Source organism: Alosa pseudoharengus, unplaced genomic scaffold, assembly GCF_046254945.1.
Source record: "Alosa pseudoharengus isolate Yale_2024_CS ecotype anadromous, Long Island Sound unplaced genomic scaffold, YU_APseudo_1.1 YU_APseudo_1.1_scf_4, whole genome shotgun sequence".
Taxonomy (NCBI): Eukaryota; Metazoa; Chordata; class Actinopteri; order Clupeiformes; family Clupeidae; genus Alosa; species Alosa pseudoharengus.
The window spans coordinates 13598567-13615122 of record NW_027468774.1 but is presented as its reverse complement, the minus strand read 5'-3'; the positions used below and the strand labels follow the sequence as shown (position 1 = coordinate 13615122).

The 16556-nt window shown below is 38.5% G+C and overlaps 2 protein-coding genes across 3 annotated transcripts in view; both read left to right on the top strand.

Moving 5' to 3' along the window:
* foxk1 (forkhead box K1) overlaps window positions 1-2585 on the top strand; it is a 29736-nt gene extending 27151 nt beyond the window's left edge. For both annotated transcript variants that reach the window (XM_076264904.1, XM_076264902.1), the window contains exons 8-9: window positions 1-77; window positions 1007-2585. The exon at window positions 1-77 is cut by the window's left edge. In XM_076264904.1, the coding sequence (XP_076121019.1) occupies window positions 1-77; window positions 1007-1215 (286 nt within the window). In that variant the 3' untranslated portion in view covers window positions 1216-2585. The remainder of the gene's footprint in view (window positions 78-1006) is intronic.
* A 5490-nt stretch (window positions 2586-8075) lies between these two features.
* Window positions 8076-14952, top strand: LOC143101732 (cytochrome P450 3A27-like). The gene is made up of 13 exons (XM_076264901.1): window positions 8076-8364; window positions 8590-8686; window positions 8821-8873; window positions 8947-9046; window positions 10047-10160; window positions 10343-10428; window positions 10562-10710; window positions 11083-11207; window positions 11760-11844; window positions 12103-12263; window positions 13413-13639; window positions 13929-14091; window positions 14631-14952. Exons 1-13 carry the CDS (start codon window positions 8294-8296, stop codon window positions 14703-14705), a joined length of 1506 nt encoding a protein of 501 aa, XP_076121016.1. The 5' UTR covers window positions 8076-8293; the 3' UTR covers window positions 14706-14952.
* Window positions 14953-16556: the final 1604 nt, after the last annotated feature.

The following is a 16556-nucleotide window of genomic DNA, read 5'->3' as shown; positions in this document are numbered from 1 at the left end:
CCAGCTGCCTGTCCAGCCCATCACCCAGAACGGCAAACACGCCCTGCCCGCCACCAGCATCTCACCAAATGCCTATGGTACGTACATCAGGCCAGACAAAAAAAGAGCAAAATTTATTCACATAACCATTCCCCTTTTTTTCCCCAGAGGTACTACCCTTTTATCTTTATGTCCAGGGTTGACTCTAAGTACTTTGTTGTATATTGTTTCATCTCACTTGTCAAGTTCTGTGAAACTGACACCAGAGAATGAACACATAGGACTCTAATTAGAAAAGCAGGCCGTGTGATAAGTGTCAGATATGCATGGACCAAACTTATTTGCTGGGCTAATATACATATTTATAAATAAGAGTGAGACGTTAAGACTCAGAGCCCTAATTTGAATGTTGGGCAAAATCTTAAAGGTATACTATGCAGGTTTAGGTATTTTTGGCGAGTTTAGAGCTCCCTCTAGAGTCGCAATGTATGTTACTCTGCTATTGTAAATAGCAAACTTCTCCCCCCTGTACACAATGCAAATGCTTTTGTTGTGGAGGTGAAGGATTAACAACAGGCAAAATCTCCAAAGTGCTATATCTATTGACAAGGTAATGTTTCACGATTCTCGCAAGTTTTGGCGGGGCGCCACTCTTGGAAGTTGCACGGCTGGTTTTCTCGGTAGTGACTCGCTACGTCTATGCTGTATAGCTATGCTAGGTGAACGATTCGCCTATTACAAGTTCGTTTACCATCAAATTGGCTTCATAAAGGTGTAAATCTTGCATAGTGTACCTTTAAGTCTGACTAAAGCTAATTTAATAGCTAAGCAAAATCAATTTGCTAATTTAATACCATGGGGAAGACCTTTAGAGCAAACACTGATAAATCTGCTCAGTGCTCCCACATGTCACATGATTGCTATAGTTCATGCACAAGAAAACATTTCCCAACATTTCAATTAGGGCCCTTAGAGTATGAACAAACAAATCCACTTATACAAATATTACTTTTTTTTTTTTCCCCAGCGCTCACCAATCCCCTTCAGATCTTGGCTGCCCAGGCCTCCACCTCACCCCCTGTTGTAGTGAACCGACCCCACAGTCGGGAGGGCAACGAGGGTGCCTCTGCCCCAGGCGAGCCTGAGGCTAAGAGGCCCAAGATGGAGGATGACAGTGGAGTGACCCCTATGCCCCAGCCGGTTATCGTGGCCATGAACCAGGAAACCAATGAATGAGTCATGAGTGCTAGAACAGAAGAGATGAACGACCTGGAAGCCCTTTTAGTCATGTCCCACACAGTATCATCAGTTCATGGTGCCAAACTATTTGGGGGGTGGGGACGTTTGTTTCTTTGTTTGTTTATTCATCTTCTTCATCCTCTCTGTTTTCTTTCTGGTCCTTTTTACAATGAACTGCAGATTATTTAATCTAAGAGTCAACTCTAGGCATTTATTTGCCAGGTGAGCTGTATAACATGGGGTTTTTTTCCTTTTTTTTTCCCGAGGCAACTTATTTGAGCTTGAAATGACTGCATATATCTGTTGTTGTAAAAAGCCTTACAAGGGTAATGCTCAAATGGTTTTAATGTTGTTTCCTTTTGTTCTCTGAAACAAGGATGGAGATGGTCCCTCAGATACCTTCCTGCACATGTTTTGTTTTGTTTTTGTTTTGTTTTGTTTTGTTTTGTTTATTTACATGTGCCCCTTTTTTTTTCAACAAAAGGTACCATTGAGAAAGTACTTAATTTGGGTTGGGGGTGGGACCAAGTCCTAAGCAGCTATCATCTAATCTGTAAACCGCAGTCTCTTAGAAATGAAGCATTATGTATTTTGACTCAACAGGAAGCTGTGGAAGACCTCAGCGGCCTGCACTACACCTTTTGTGAGGATTTATTTAACTCTATCTCAGATAAACATCTGCATTGTTAAAAAAGCTTTTTCTACTGAAATTAGTTTGTTACAGGCTAAAGCACATAAACATGAAAAAAGTAATTTTTAGATAGAGGCCTTTTTTCTAGCGGATGCTCTTTAACATGATAGTTCAGTACACAATATTTTTCTATGGAGGACTCTTTATCTTGCTTAAGATATACTGAGATATTACCAAGACATTGTTAGAAAAAAAGTTGTTATTTCTAAATTGGTCCATGTATAGTGCAAAATAACTGTTGAATGTAACCTTTTTTTTCTTTTTCGCCATGGTGTATGGTTATCTTTTTGGCCCCCAAGTCTTGATTGTATTTATCAGGAAAATTGCTGTATTAGCTTATTACATTATGAAGTTAGGAGGCCATTGTTCACAAAAAGAGTTTTAAAATTAATTTTTGTTTAGTAGAATTGCATATTTAAGAACAGAACAGAACATTACCTGGTAAACTGTCTACAGACAACTCTCACACTCTCGTGGTCCTCTAATGGTTCATGATGGGCCGCACACAGTACAATAGACTCTTGTAAAGCTGACCGTGCTGGAAATGTTTTAACTCAGCCAAGGGGCTACTGAGAACCAAATATGCTATGTTTTCCCATATTAAGACCTAGGAATGTAAATGTAATGATGTAGCCAATTAAAATATGCTGAGATTGGGAGGCTAATGAATGTCTAACTCTGTTGAATGTTCTTGAATATTCTCTAAAGACTTTCTGATGGACTTTTTAAAATGACTTCTTAGTTGTTTGGCTATTTTAATTTTGTTATCTGTGAAGTATTAATCAGTCTACAATGAGACTTTTGACAACTTACATTCAAAATGAAAAAAAAAAGGTTTATTACTGAGATTCTATTCTCAGGACAATCAGTTACGTGATACAGTAGGACTATAAAATGGATGGGAAAATGTACCAGCATTTGGTGAAACAGGTGTCAATGTGTCAAGTGCTTGCATGTCTGACTCCCAAAACCCTTGCGGCCTGTTTGTGTGTTCTTAAGGCTGCTATATAGGCTATAAATGGCTGATGCAGAGTTCCTTTCAAGTGCCTTAGATTACCACTATCTTCACTTAAAAGGAAAGTTGTAAGCAGAGCAGGAGTTCGGAGAAAGCCCGTTGGTGAGGCTTTTTTGGAACCCCCTGAGGATGCTTTTATCTGTCACACATCCTGCTCTCTCTCCAAGGCCTCTGTAAAGATGCATTATATTAGTCATATCATTCTTTTTTAATGATTTATTTGTTTTTGTCCTCTGATTTCCTAGCTAGCTAGTTTGACCACATTCATAGCCTGTGTCAGATTATGCACAGGTTGGCCATCAGCTTATGGTTATGGATGGTTATGTCAGATTTAGAAAGAAAAAAACTGTTCAGGATGAATTGGCTGGTGGAGCAACAGCAAAGCAATATGATGGCTTCGAGAGAACTTGTGCTCTCACTAGATTTGGACTCGCCCAGGAAGAGTCTTGTTTACACCAATCCAGTGCATTCAAAAATTTCAGAATATCCCATATTTATCATTTTCCTTTCCCTATGATGTTTGTTTTAAATTGTAGTATTGTTCTAAGCAGTTAATGTCACTCACTTTCTTTAAGGACTAACCATCTTACTCTATTTACTAAACTGAACGACTGTATACTGGACTTACCTTTAATGTACGTCATGGTCTGGAACTAAATGCTTTACTCTGCTTACTGTCTCGTCATACAAAGTAATATGGGGTGTTATGCAAGAATAAACATCACATCTGAAGCAGATGAGTTTCTGTCCAGCAGTGTCAGATTAATCATTTGATACATAGTGTATTGAGCCCTGGCTGTTGATTTGAGATTTGAAATTCAATTGTGGTCATCAGGTCAGCTTGTGGTCAGCTTGGTAGCTTAGTTTGAATTGCTGTCAGGAGCCTTTAATTCTGTCTGCTATAATACTTTTCAACTACACTTATCTATTATCAGAAACCTTTTTTGTTTGCCACCTGTTCTGTTGTTGCCTGTGTATAGTCAGTCATTAGATGTGTTCAGTGCAAGCATTTCTCACTTAAGATTCAGTGTAATAAACAATTCAAAAGCACAACATTTCTCTGTTCCCCATTTTATTGAGGCAAGTACCGCCTTGTCCATAATCTCAAATGTGTGATAAAGAATATCTGATCCCTTCTTTCCCCATCTTTGTTGCATCTCAATATATTGTATTGTGTTATCTGTATCGTGAATAGTTCATTCCTTTATCACAGATTTGAACTTCTATTTTTTATTTATCACCAATTTTTTCTAAATTGCAATGTTTGTCAAATACCTGGTATATTCCTTCTGTAACGGTGGATGTATTCACTGTCATCACTGTATCAACGTGTATTATGTGCAGGTCATTCTGTTTTCATTTGACCTTCTGGAGTGCCATAGAAAACTTTGAACTCTTTTGAAACATGCCCCATCAGCCTCTAGACCCTTTACCAGCCAACCCGCACCTTACCCTCCAATAAGGCCCACCTCCTATCCACCACCACTGCACATCTCTGTTCCATGAGTGACAGAACGCTACAAGCGTGGAATTTCCCTGTGCCTGTTCTGCATGTGACTATAGGAGAAACAGACTTGTCAATGAAATTATTAGATACAACTAAAATGTATATTTAACGCATCACATATATCTTCACATATTAATATTGTTTAGGCTACATTATTAACTAAGTTCAACATTTGACTAGTAAACTTGATGTTTACTCCCATGCAAAACCCAGGAAAAGTGGTTGTCAGTGAACTGATAGACAAGTATGATTAGAGCTTTCAAGGGATCAAAGATCAAAGACTTGGATAGCATTACAACTTGTGTCACAGATTACATACATTTCTGTGTGAATAACACTGTACCTGTTAAAAAGGTATGATGTTTTCTAATAAACCCTGGATGACCCCTGAACTGAAAGGATTGCTTAATCAGAAGAAGAGGGCTTTTAGATCTGGGGATAAAGAGGAGTTGAGGCGAGTGCAAAATAAGAGGGAGATAAGAAGGGGGAAGGACACCTACAGGAGGAAATTGGCGCAGCGCCTTCAGGATAACAATGCCAGAGAAGTCTGGAGGGGTTTAAAAACGAATGGACCTGAATCTGGTGCAAGGGAGTGGGCAAATCATTTAAATCTATGTTTTACCCGATTTGATTCGGTTGCCCTCGTTACCACCCATGACCCCACCCACCAGAGCCCACAGACCAATCTGTGACACCAGCCTGCACCACTCGGAGGTTACCCACCACCCTCCCCCTTGATCTACATCTTCTGTACTCTTCACCCCATACCCCCATCCCCCACTCACTCAGGGAGTGCCTCCCCAGCCTGTGGGAGTATCACCACATCACCCCCTCTCCCTAGCCTCCTCATAACTGCAGAACTGGATGTTCTGATTGCAATGTTCCAAAAATCCAACTTCTGATCAACTTAAAATACTCTGTTTAACCTCTTTTCTTCTCAATATATTCTTATCTGGCCCCATTTTTCCTAAAGATCCCTTAGGAGGAACAGGTGAGATCTCAAATCAAATTTTGCTGTCTGTATGTGGTGCTGCCAAAGTCCTTTTAGGCAAGTCCCACTCGGCGACCATATTGCAATGCATTTTAGGCACTTATCGGGCATCTAATTTGGCATGCGCAAGTCTTTACGACACCAACCTCGCTCCAGCTGCGAGATCACAACACATGATTGGTACGATGGATTCACAACATACCACATGATTGGCACGATGTACAGTTTCACACGTGTCAACTTTTGGTGGCGGAAGGGGCGGAATATGTGTAGACGACTGCCAAGTTTGCGTTACGAACTAACCCCTATGCACTTCTACAGGAGATTCTTTAAGTGCTGTGTCTCCTCATTAGAAAGTCTCTGGTGTCAGAATGAATGTGTTATGTACTGGCACAGAGTTACAGAGGCTAGAATATTGTTTTGTTTTTTTCTACCAGGTTACAAACATCTTTGAACTGACCACATTTCATCCCTCTTGAGTCGCTCACTTGGGAAACAAAACTGAGCCCTCACACACACACTCTACATAACTCTCACACACACACTCTACATAACTCACACACACACACACACACACACACACACACACTCCACATAACTCACACACACACTCTACATAACTCACACACACACTCTACATAACTCACACACACACACACTCTACATAACTCTCACACACACACACACACACACTCCACATAACTCACACACACACTCTACATAACTCACACACACACACACACACACACACACACACACACACACACACTCTACATAACTCACACACACACACTCTACATAACTCACACACACACACACACACTCCACATAACTCACACACACACACACACTCTACATAACTCACACACACACACACACACACACACACACTCCACATAACTCACACACACACATACACACACACACACACACACACACACACACACACTCTACATAACTCACACACACACACACACACACACACACACACACTCCACATAACTCACACACACACACATGCACCAGGTCTTGTGAAGCTGTGTCTGAAAGTAGATCAATATAGAAGAAAAAAATGAGTAAATTACAGTTAATTGTAAAGGTGTGTCCATGTGGCAAATATAGGGCAAAATGCCCTATGGAGACTCAGGACTTTTGGTTACCCAAAATGCATATTGACAATTAAAGGCCTACTGTATATGAACTCCTTGGTGTAGAAGCATAATCATGGTATCAAATGAAGTTTGTATGTCAGAGGTTCTTATATAGAATGACTACAGAAAACATGGAATAATTACACAAAAGTCTATTTTTGCCATTTGTTTGGTGGTTCAATGGGTGTGTATAAGATGGATTATACATATGCACAACTTATATTGGATGAAACAACATGAATATTCTATTTCTATGGATTCTTGTGGATATTTCAAGACCCAATATGCTGCATCTACTTATTGTTAAGGATATACAGGTGAGTCTCCAAAAATTAGAATATCGTGGAAAAGTTACCCCCTAATTTAGTTCAAAAAGTGGATCTTTCATATATTCCAGATTCATTAGATATAAAGTGAAATATGTCAAGCCATTTTTTGTTGTAATCTTGATGATGAATGTTGTAGTAAACGTAGATGAAAGATCCACTTTTTTAACTAAATTAGGGGGGAAATGAACTTTTCCACGATATTCAAATTTGTTGAGACCCACCTGTACACTGCAGCTAGAAGGTAGGGAAGTGGAGGAGGGGGAGGAGGACATTTTTGATAAACTTTAATTGAAACATAGTAAAATGCACTTGACAATGTAAAGCACTATACAGATTGTAGATGAAAAAGGTTGTCATGTATGGATTCCCAAGAGTCCAAGCTCTCAAATGTATACTATGCTACATAGCAATATGGTGCATACAATTGATTTAGAATGTTGGGGGTGTGGAGGAGGGGGTATGTGTGCCATGGAAGGCACACTGTCTCATAAAATCATTTAACACTTTAACTGCCTGCTCATCCGTTTGGTAGAGCACACTTTAAGACACCATATATTATTATGTTAAAATGAAGTGGAATAACACATGTATTAATTAACATTAAAAATATATACATATTTTCATGGTCAAATAATTTTTTGAAAACATGCTCAACCAAACGGTTGATTAGTCAGTTTATGGTAAAAGTCAGGTCCGTAGGCTATAGATAATACTAGAAAACATGACAAAGTTTATGAATTAGTCATATTAACCACATACTGTTTTCAAATGTATACTACTACTGTAAACACAGCATATATGTTTAAAAAGCATGCATACACATGAAATATATCAAATAGGCTTATTAGCTATGCTGCTAATTCAATGCAATTCAATACATTTTGGTCTGTACCATGAAGGGGAAACTGATTCAACCATAAAAACCATATATTTTCTGAAAGCTTAGACCCTCAGGATGTAATCTAACTGTCCCACCCTCCTCATTAGTATGCTGCCCATGCATAATACATTGGGTATTGGTATAATCATTATATGCAAGGTGGTTCAGTGAGTAGGCCTATTGTGTAAAGTAGGTCTAGGCTACTCTTTTTTTTTTTTTTAGCTTAGTGGTCCGTGAGTTTTTTTTATTGGTTAAGTGGTCCTTGGTCTGAAAAAGTTTGAGAAACACTGATCTAGGCTACTGTAGGCCTATCAGGTTTTTTTTTATTTTTTAGTCATTGCGTAATCCAAAATCAACTGGGGACAATGGAGTTCAGGCCACTTCCTGTTTATAGACCATCAGCGCTCTCGCAAAGGTTATGGGCAGTTGTAGTTTCTCAGTGTTTGTCTAAATCCAGTTTATCGCAGTTTCGTGTTTCAGTGATACCTGTCGTAGTTGCGAAGTTCAACAAATGAATATGTTGCCTTCATTTTCCATGGAGACGTGGACTCTCTTAGTTTTGCTTTTAACGCTCTTGATAATGTAAGTAATCTGAGATTGTTTTCTTTGTAATTTTGCTTTCATGTCATTTTTTCTCTGGCCTAAGGTGTTTTCAGATAATACAAAATGCTTACAACAAGTGCGACGACCAGTGCATTTGACGGTGCAGCAACAGATGCTGCGTGTAGGCTATAGTCTCGGTTGGCGCAATGGGACTATTCGTGGCTGTTCGGTTGATTAAAGGTCAGTGTGTGGTCTCTTTTTAAGATATGGGACATGGCCTTATGGATATTTCAAAAACATTGGCATTCCGGGACCCCGGCCTTGGCCATTCCTGGGGTCATTTGGATCAATGGCGATGAAAGTGAGCAATCCTTTCTCCTTGGCGAAATATTTTCGACGCCAATATCTAGTCTACAAAAAGGACTCATTTGCGACTGATTGGATTTGCAAACACTAACATTCATTTCCACTGTGTTTTCCATATGAACTATGTAGGGTTTCCACGTCTTTGACCAACAGTGTTTCCAAAAATATGGAAGAATGTGGGGGTGAGTAAAAAGGCTTAAGCAGGTTTGAGCGCATATGGAGATCAGTGCGCACAGTTTGACTTTTGTCTTTCAGGATCTTTGAGGGCAGATCACCAGTGCTGATGGTTACAGACCCTGGGATGATAAAGGCAGTTATGGTCAAGGAGTTTTACACTGCCTTCACTAATAGAAGGGTAGGTTCTTGGCTTTCTGTCTCATGGCCAATACCTGAAAAACACATCTCATTATCCACAGCATAATTTGCTAACCTTAAATGTTTTCTGGTCAGTTCCTTACTCATTGCTGTGGGACATTATTTCAACAAGATAGGCTACATAATAGCCTAGAGAATCAATTTCTAGAGAAAAAATGGTGAAGACAAGAAAATGGTTTTGCAGATTTTACAAAAATATGTCTTTAATGGCACAGCTAGGCCATCAGATTAAGGAATATTTTATATTATATTATTTTTTTAAAGAATTAAGTTTTAAGGCGCTCTAAGAAATGCTGGGTAACGTCATTTCTGTTGATGTAAAAAAAAAAACAGAAAGCTAGCTCGCTACTCCAGTGGTGTAATCTATGTGATACGCAGGACCATATAACCATATAAAAAGCATCACCATCTCAGTATACCCACTTAAAATAGGCAAGGATACGTATTAACATTTGGGGTTGATCACAGTATACCCAACTAACTACTACAATCACAATATAACCTGACTATGCCACTGCGCTACTCCCTCCCCTTCCCTCCCGTACAAATTTGCTGGAACAGTTTGTTATGTTTTTATGGTCCAGGTTGGACCAAGTCGTTGCTGTTTTTCGAGCCTCGGCTGTCCACAGAGACTGCATTTTTTTTAAATGTATTCAGAGCAGAGGCAGCTAGCAGATAGTGAGGTGATGTTTGCAGTATGTGACAAAAAATGTTTTAGCTTTGAAACCGTATAACATCGCTTAGAGCCTTTATTATACCTTTAATATATTAACTTTTATTAAAATAGATACTGGTATGCCATTTATGAGTGGTTTCCTGTACATAGATTAAGCCTAGTCCTAGACTAAAACATTTTACTCAGAGGAGATTTCCATTGAAGTTCTTTTTTAGTCCAGGACCAGGGCTTAATTCATCTGTGGAAAACCAGCCTATTAAATAAACACAAAAAAGTACTTAAAGCCTTGCTTGACTATCTACAGAAAGACGTACTGTCTGGACAGTTGGCTGATGCACTGACCGCTGTCGAGGACGAAAAGTGGAAGAGAATCCGAACTAGTCTCTCTCCAACATTTACAAGTGGACGAATCAAAGAGGTTATTCATCTTGGATGTCTGATTGATGATAATTCTTTCTTCTAATTCTAGAAATATCACATGTTTGGATGAGGAAAAGTTGACCAAAATATTAAATGGAGTTTGAGATAAAACAATCTGAATTTGTTCAGGTTATATGATCATGCACTGCAAATGTAGATTCTTTTGTTCTGTTGTTCCAGGTGTTTCCTATAGCTGGAGAATATGCAAACCGTTTAATAGAGTACTTGAAAAAGCAAAACTTAAATGAACCAATTAGTATGAAAGAGTAAGTTAAACTTTTTTCTCCCCAAACTAATCATCTTTATACACTGCCCTGTGCTCCAGATCTAGTTACAATAATAATGTTTTGAAATCAATAATCCATTTAAATGTTGTTGTTTACTGTTGTTTGCCCACAGCATGTTTGGTTTATACAATATGGATGTTCTGACCAGTACTTCATTCAGTGTAGAGGCTGATTCCATCAACAACCCAAATGACCCCTTAGTTGCCAATGTAAAGAAACTGATGAATATCAGCCTTTTCAATCCAGCCTTTGTTATGGCCAGTAAGTACGCCAGTTGAGTGAATACATCAGAAAATGTGCAAAACATTTTTCCCAGTAGGTCCATCCAGATACGAATGATCCTGATCCTGATATGTATCACTGATGGTTTCCAGCACTATTTTCCACAATACTGTATCGATACTTTGATTTCTTGTGTTGCTTTGTTTTATATACATATGGCCATTGACATTAATGCACCTACTCAATATCAATAGATGGAAATGGGAAAAAGTCTCACTGTTGACAAATACTGTAACTGATCTTTTCCATGTGTTTTTTAATTGAAGCAATATTACTTCATACTTTCAGCACCACTATGCATTTGTAATCACACATTTATAGCTGGTAACATTACCTCCCTTTCTTTTTTAGTTGTATGTCCTTCAATGGTTCCTCTTATGGACAAACTTGGTATCAGTTTTTTTTCAAAATCGCTAATGGACTTCTTCTACAGTACTCTTCAAAAGATTAAGGAGCAGCATGGGGACGATGACCGCGTATGTACACCAAAGATTGACCTTAAAGGAACTAAGATCTGTAGGCTTTGGATTGTCATGAGAGATATTACATGAGAGCTGGGCTTTGCATGCTAACTTTAGTGGAAATCTGGGCAACACAGAGTAAAGGCGGTAATGTCAATTTGGTCATTTCTTCACATTCTGTTGATGTTTTAAGTATTTTTAAAAGTTTTTTTAAGCACCTTTAAGCTGAGCATACATGGTGCAATTCTTCTAAGAAAACAGGGTAACTAACACATTTATAGGCATTCAATGCAGTTTACACACATTGTTCTGTCATAGTGCAAAAGCATCAAAACAACATCACTTAATTGTTTTTCCCCCTTGATGCTTTCCTAAATATCTTACCCGTGGACTTTCTCCCAGACTGCCTTCGAGTTTCGTTATTTGATGTGAAAGTGACGCCAAAAATAATGGGGGTCAGTGGAATGCTAGCTGGAAGTGGTCGATTGATAGATTGCACATGGTAGCATGTTGGTAAGTCTACAATGTCCTGCAGTGCCCACTGAGGATGTACTTGTTTGTTGACAGAGAGTGGACTTCCTGCAACTCATGATGCGCTCCCAAATTTCAAATGAGGAAGCTGAGAAAAGTAGTGAGGATCAACCTGTTAAAGGTAATGACCTCTTCTAAATGTTGTATACTGAGGTGTCTTACACAATGCTGAGATTCAGTTCTATTTAGGAGGTAAAGAAATTCTGATGCGTAGGCCTATTATCACAGAGTAGCTCAGACCATACATTAATCCACTCAATTTACACTTTGCTTCTGGAGCATGGAAGGGAGGAATGTCATTTTATTGGCTAACTCAAATATCAACAACCTCAACAATATCAACAACCAAACTCAATTCTCTCTACTATGTCATTTTCAGGATTGACAGAACATGAAATACTCAGCCAGTCATTTATCTTCATCCTGGCTGGATATGACACAACTAGCAACACTCTTGGTTTCCTTGCCTACAGTATTGCAATTAATCCAGATGTTCTAAACAAGCTCATAGAGGAGATTGATTCAGTGTTTCCAAACAATGTAAGTTAAGTTGCATGCCATGTTATTGGGTCTGAATGTCTTACTAAGCTATTGAAAATATAAACATATAAATCACAGAACTATACTGTGTATGTACACTATAGACAAAATTATGGTCATTACACCAAACTTCCACACTATGGGAAGGATTTCCTCAAGATTATATCCTGGGAATACCCATATGAACCTGTGGCAAATTTGGTACTTGCTCTGCAAGTCCGTCTGGCCAAGAGGCCATTGAAGCCCATTTCCAATGTCCCTAAAACATGGGCACACAAATACAATTGCTAATCCGGCATGGATGTGTATTTCTTTGGAATTGAGCAAAGAACTGCATTTAAAACCTTCGTTTACGAGATTGCTACACTTCTGAAACAATTTGGTAAGAGTTTAATGCACCAATTTAAGTTTAATTTTACTGCTAGTTATGCCCCTGCTCAGTCAACCTTTTCTCAGTTAACCTTTTCTAGACCCACTCTCAATTACAATTGAGAAGGTCTCTGTGCTTAGCCTGGCTAATGTCAGACCTCATCTCATTGAGATGGGGTCTGGGAACTACACATTAATTTTCTCGTATTTGAAATGTGGTTTTACGAATGCCCAGAGCCGTTTATTGGGCGCTATGAATGTCTATCAAATGCATCTGTAAGTAGCTCATAACCGCTTCGGTGTGTTGTCATCATCTTGCAGTCCCCCCTCAGTTCTGTGATTGGTTCCTTCGTTGAGGTGAAAACGAAGTCCATGGAATCCAGGCTGCCTAGCAGCATAAATAAAATCGTGCACAAGGCAGCATGGGAAAACCCAGGCTACTCCGTGCTAACCCAGCTATCAAGAATATAGACTGTCTGCAGAATTTTTACCCATTAATTCAAAAGTATTTGTGAGGTCTGGCACTGATGTTCAACAAGAACACCTGGCTCCCTAAAGAGCTGCAAAGGTGGGGCCAAACTCCATATTAATATCTACGGATTTACAATGGGTTGTCATTTAAGTTCCTGTGGGTGTAATGGCAGGCATCCCAATACTTTTGTATACTTTTCTTTTTTGTATGTATGTTTTTATGTATGTGTGTATGAGAGAGGGGTACATGTTAATTTACCACTAGTAAATGGTTCATGTCATAAAGGTGCATTGTTATGTGTTACATAGGCACCTGTCACCTATGAAAAGCTGATGCACCTTGAGTATCTGGATATGGTCATCTGTGAGTCTCAGCGAATGTGGCCAGCTGCTCCACGTCTAGAGAGGATGTGCAAACAGACAGTGGTGATAAATGGAGTCACAATCCCTAAAGGCACTCTCGTTGCTGTTCCTGTGCCTGTATTACACCATGACCCAGAGCTGTGGACGTCCCCTGAAGCTTTCAACCCAGAAAGGTAAAGACTATTGTGTCACTGAATCAGACAATTGCACAATATTCTCCTTTAAAAGTAGGATTTTAAAAATGCTAATTATAGCTTTTGTTCAAAAATTCACTATATGAAAAACTGCAAAAGAAAAAAAGAAAATGTTAGTCATGTTAGGGAGTTCAAGAGTCTATTGAATGTTGATTGAAGGAGGAATAGAAATGTCAAAATATTAATTTACTACGGTAATTTAATATTAATCAATCAATTGGAACATAATTAATCAATTAAGTGACTAATCTTTGTGGTTTTACTGAAGGTTCAGCAAAGAGAATAAGGAGAGCATTGATCCATATGCTTACCTTCCCTTTGGGATTGGACCTCGCAATTGCATTGGGATGAGATTTGCTCTTATGTTGGTGAAATTGATTATGGTACAGCTGCTCCAAAACTTCAACCTGGAGACATGCAAAGAGACTCTGGTGAGAGAGTGTATTCATTTCCAGTAAATTGTAATATCTTCGCAATCATTTTTCAGGTTTAAGCTGTTGTCCTATACTCTTTTTTTCTACCTTTTGTGGCTGATGTTTGCAATTAAACTTTAAGGCCCCTCTAAATGTTTCATTACAGTGCATGAAAATGCAATATATAGATAGATAGATAGATACTTTAATAATCCCTCTTTAATAATAAGAGAAATTCAAAATCAAATTCTTACAGCACCACGATGGTACAAATAACAGTAAGAAAACAAATCAGAAGGTACATATGTTAAAAGACATATGTAGACAAAAATCTATAAAAAGAGTCTTTGAATAAACATAAAGTGTAGAACAGTGTTTATGTATAAATATTTCCACAAAGATGCACTATAAGGCAGGGCCATCACAAAGTCAATCAATAAATAATACTATGCTATCCTTTAGTACTAATTAGTCAATCAGTCAACATGCACATTTTTTAGAACATTTTTATTGTTTTTTGGGAATTGATTTCTAATTCTTATCTCTATTTCTTTCAGATACCTATGGAACTGGATGCGTTTTTTCGACCAAAAAAGCCTATAATGCTCAAGCTTGTACCGCGATCTCATTAAAGTACTGAAGAATGAATATAAGTCCTATCACAATATCGTCCTCCTCAACTGTTTCTATTCATTTATCTGATGCTTTTTCAGTGTTATCAATTTCTAGCTTTTCCAGTGTAATCAAATCCTAATCCATGCTGCACAAACATAAATGAAAGTAACCTGTACATTAGTAAAATTACAGTAAGTGCTTAGTTGTTAATGGCAATATTAATACACACACCAGACAACATACAATAAACATTTAGCCTATCAATCGAAAGTGTTCACTTTTATGTCTTCCTGCTCAAATGACGATTCTTTGGTAACGATTCATGTTTGTCATTTATTTATTCTAGATTTTTGTTGCCCTGGGATGTAGATCTACGTCACATTTCATTGTGTTAGAAGGACATTTTGTCATCCAAGTTCATTAAAGATGGAATCTCTCCTACTCCACACCCCCAATAGAGTAGGCTACACTTTGTCTGTACTAGGACATTTTCTGGGACACAGCGGGGATCACATTGGAAATAGCGAAGCAGCACCAGTAAAGCGTAACGCTCAGACCAGTCAACGCAAAAAATAATAACAACATAAGGGAGTGTAAAGGTGAGATGATCTCAGTTAAATGAAGAAACCTGCTTGCAGAGAATTGCAGAGAAAACACTGGCTAGCCTTGCACAGAGCTTTACTTCATATACTTCAAACAAGATTTTGCTAAAGGTGTCAGAAATTGCATGAAGACAAAGAAACAACATTTTTGGTGAAAGTGGTCGATCTGCGACCAGATGTGTGTGTGTGTGTGCAGAGCTTGCAAGAGATTAGTCATTATTTCTTCATTTGCTTTCAGATCAGAAATGGTTAGTTGTCCATTCCTGAACATCATGCAAGACACTTGTTTACTGATCATATTTGTAATGTTTTCACTCTGATGCATACAGAGTAGCCTTAAGAGAGAGAGAGAGGGAGGGAGGGGGCCTGATTATTCCAGTTGGGCAGGGAGAGATCGAAGGTGGCATGGGGTGAGGAAAGGAACAAAAACTGACAGTTTTTAAACAGTTAAACAGCATCATAGTTGAGTCTAGGGTGCAGTTGTTTTGGTTTGAATATTGTTTACATGATCACATGGAGCCATGGTAATATAACCACACAAAGGCAAACTCAGAAAGCAGACCCCAGTTTTTGAATATTTGCTCAACTTTGGCCACAATATCTGTTCTTATTGTCTATAGGTCTACCCATTTATGTTCATATGATTATAGTTATGATTGTAATGTATTCAACCCTCAATAGCAGTAAATATAACTAGAAATGCAATTCCAAGGAATTACCAGTGCATGAAAATGAAAAAAAAAAAAGTAAAATATCATACAGAGTAAAAACAAATAATGCAGATATAGTTCCAATAGTGTTGCTAGGGTACATATGATAGTTGTCATGCCAAATTAAGTGGTTGCTATGCTGGTTGCTAGGGTAATCCTGTAGGTTGCTATGGTGGTTGCTAGGTTGTTGCTAGGGTAAATCATATGGTTGCTAGGGTAGTTATGGTGTTTGCTATGCTGGTTGCTAGGGTAATCATGTTGGTTGCTATGTTGGTTGCTAGTTTGTCATCATAAAAGTGGTTGCTAGGCTGTTGCTAGGGTATTTATCATGGTTGCTATGCTGTTGCTAGGTTAGTTGTGGTGGTTGCTAGGTTGCTAGGCCAGACGTGAACGGTAATGTGTTTCTTTTTAATAAACTGCCTGTACACTTACAAAGTTCTCAAAGCTTCGGTTTACATGTAGAGACCCTCGTTATGCTACCGTGTAAGTGTGGTGCTATTTTGAGCCTTGTTAGTGGTATAGAAATAGCGATAACTTTTTACTGTACGTCTGCCCC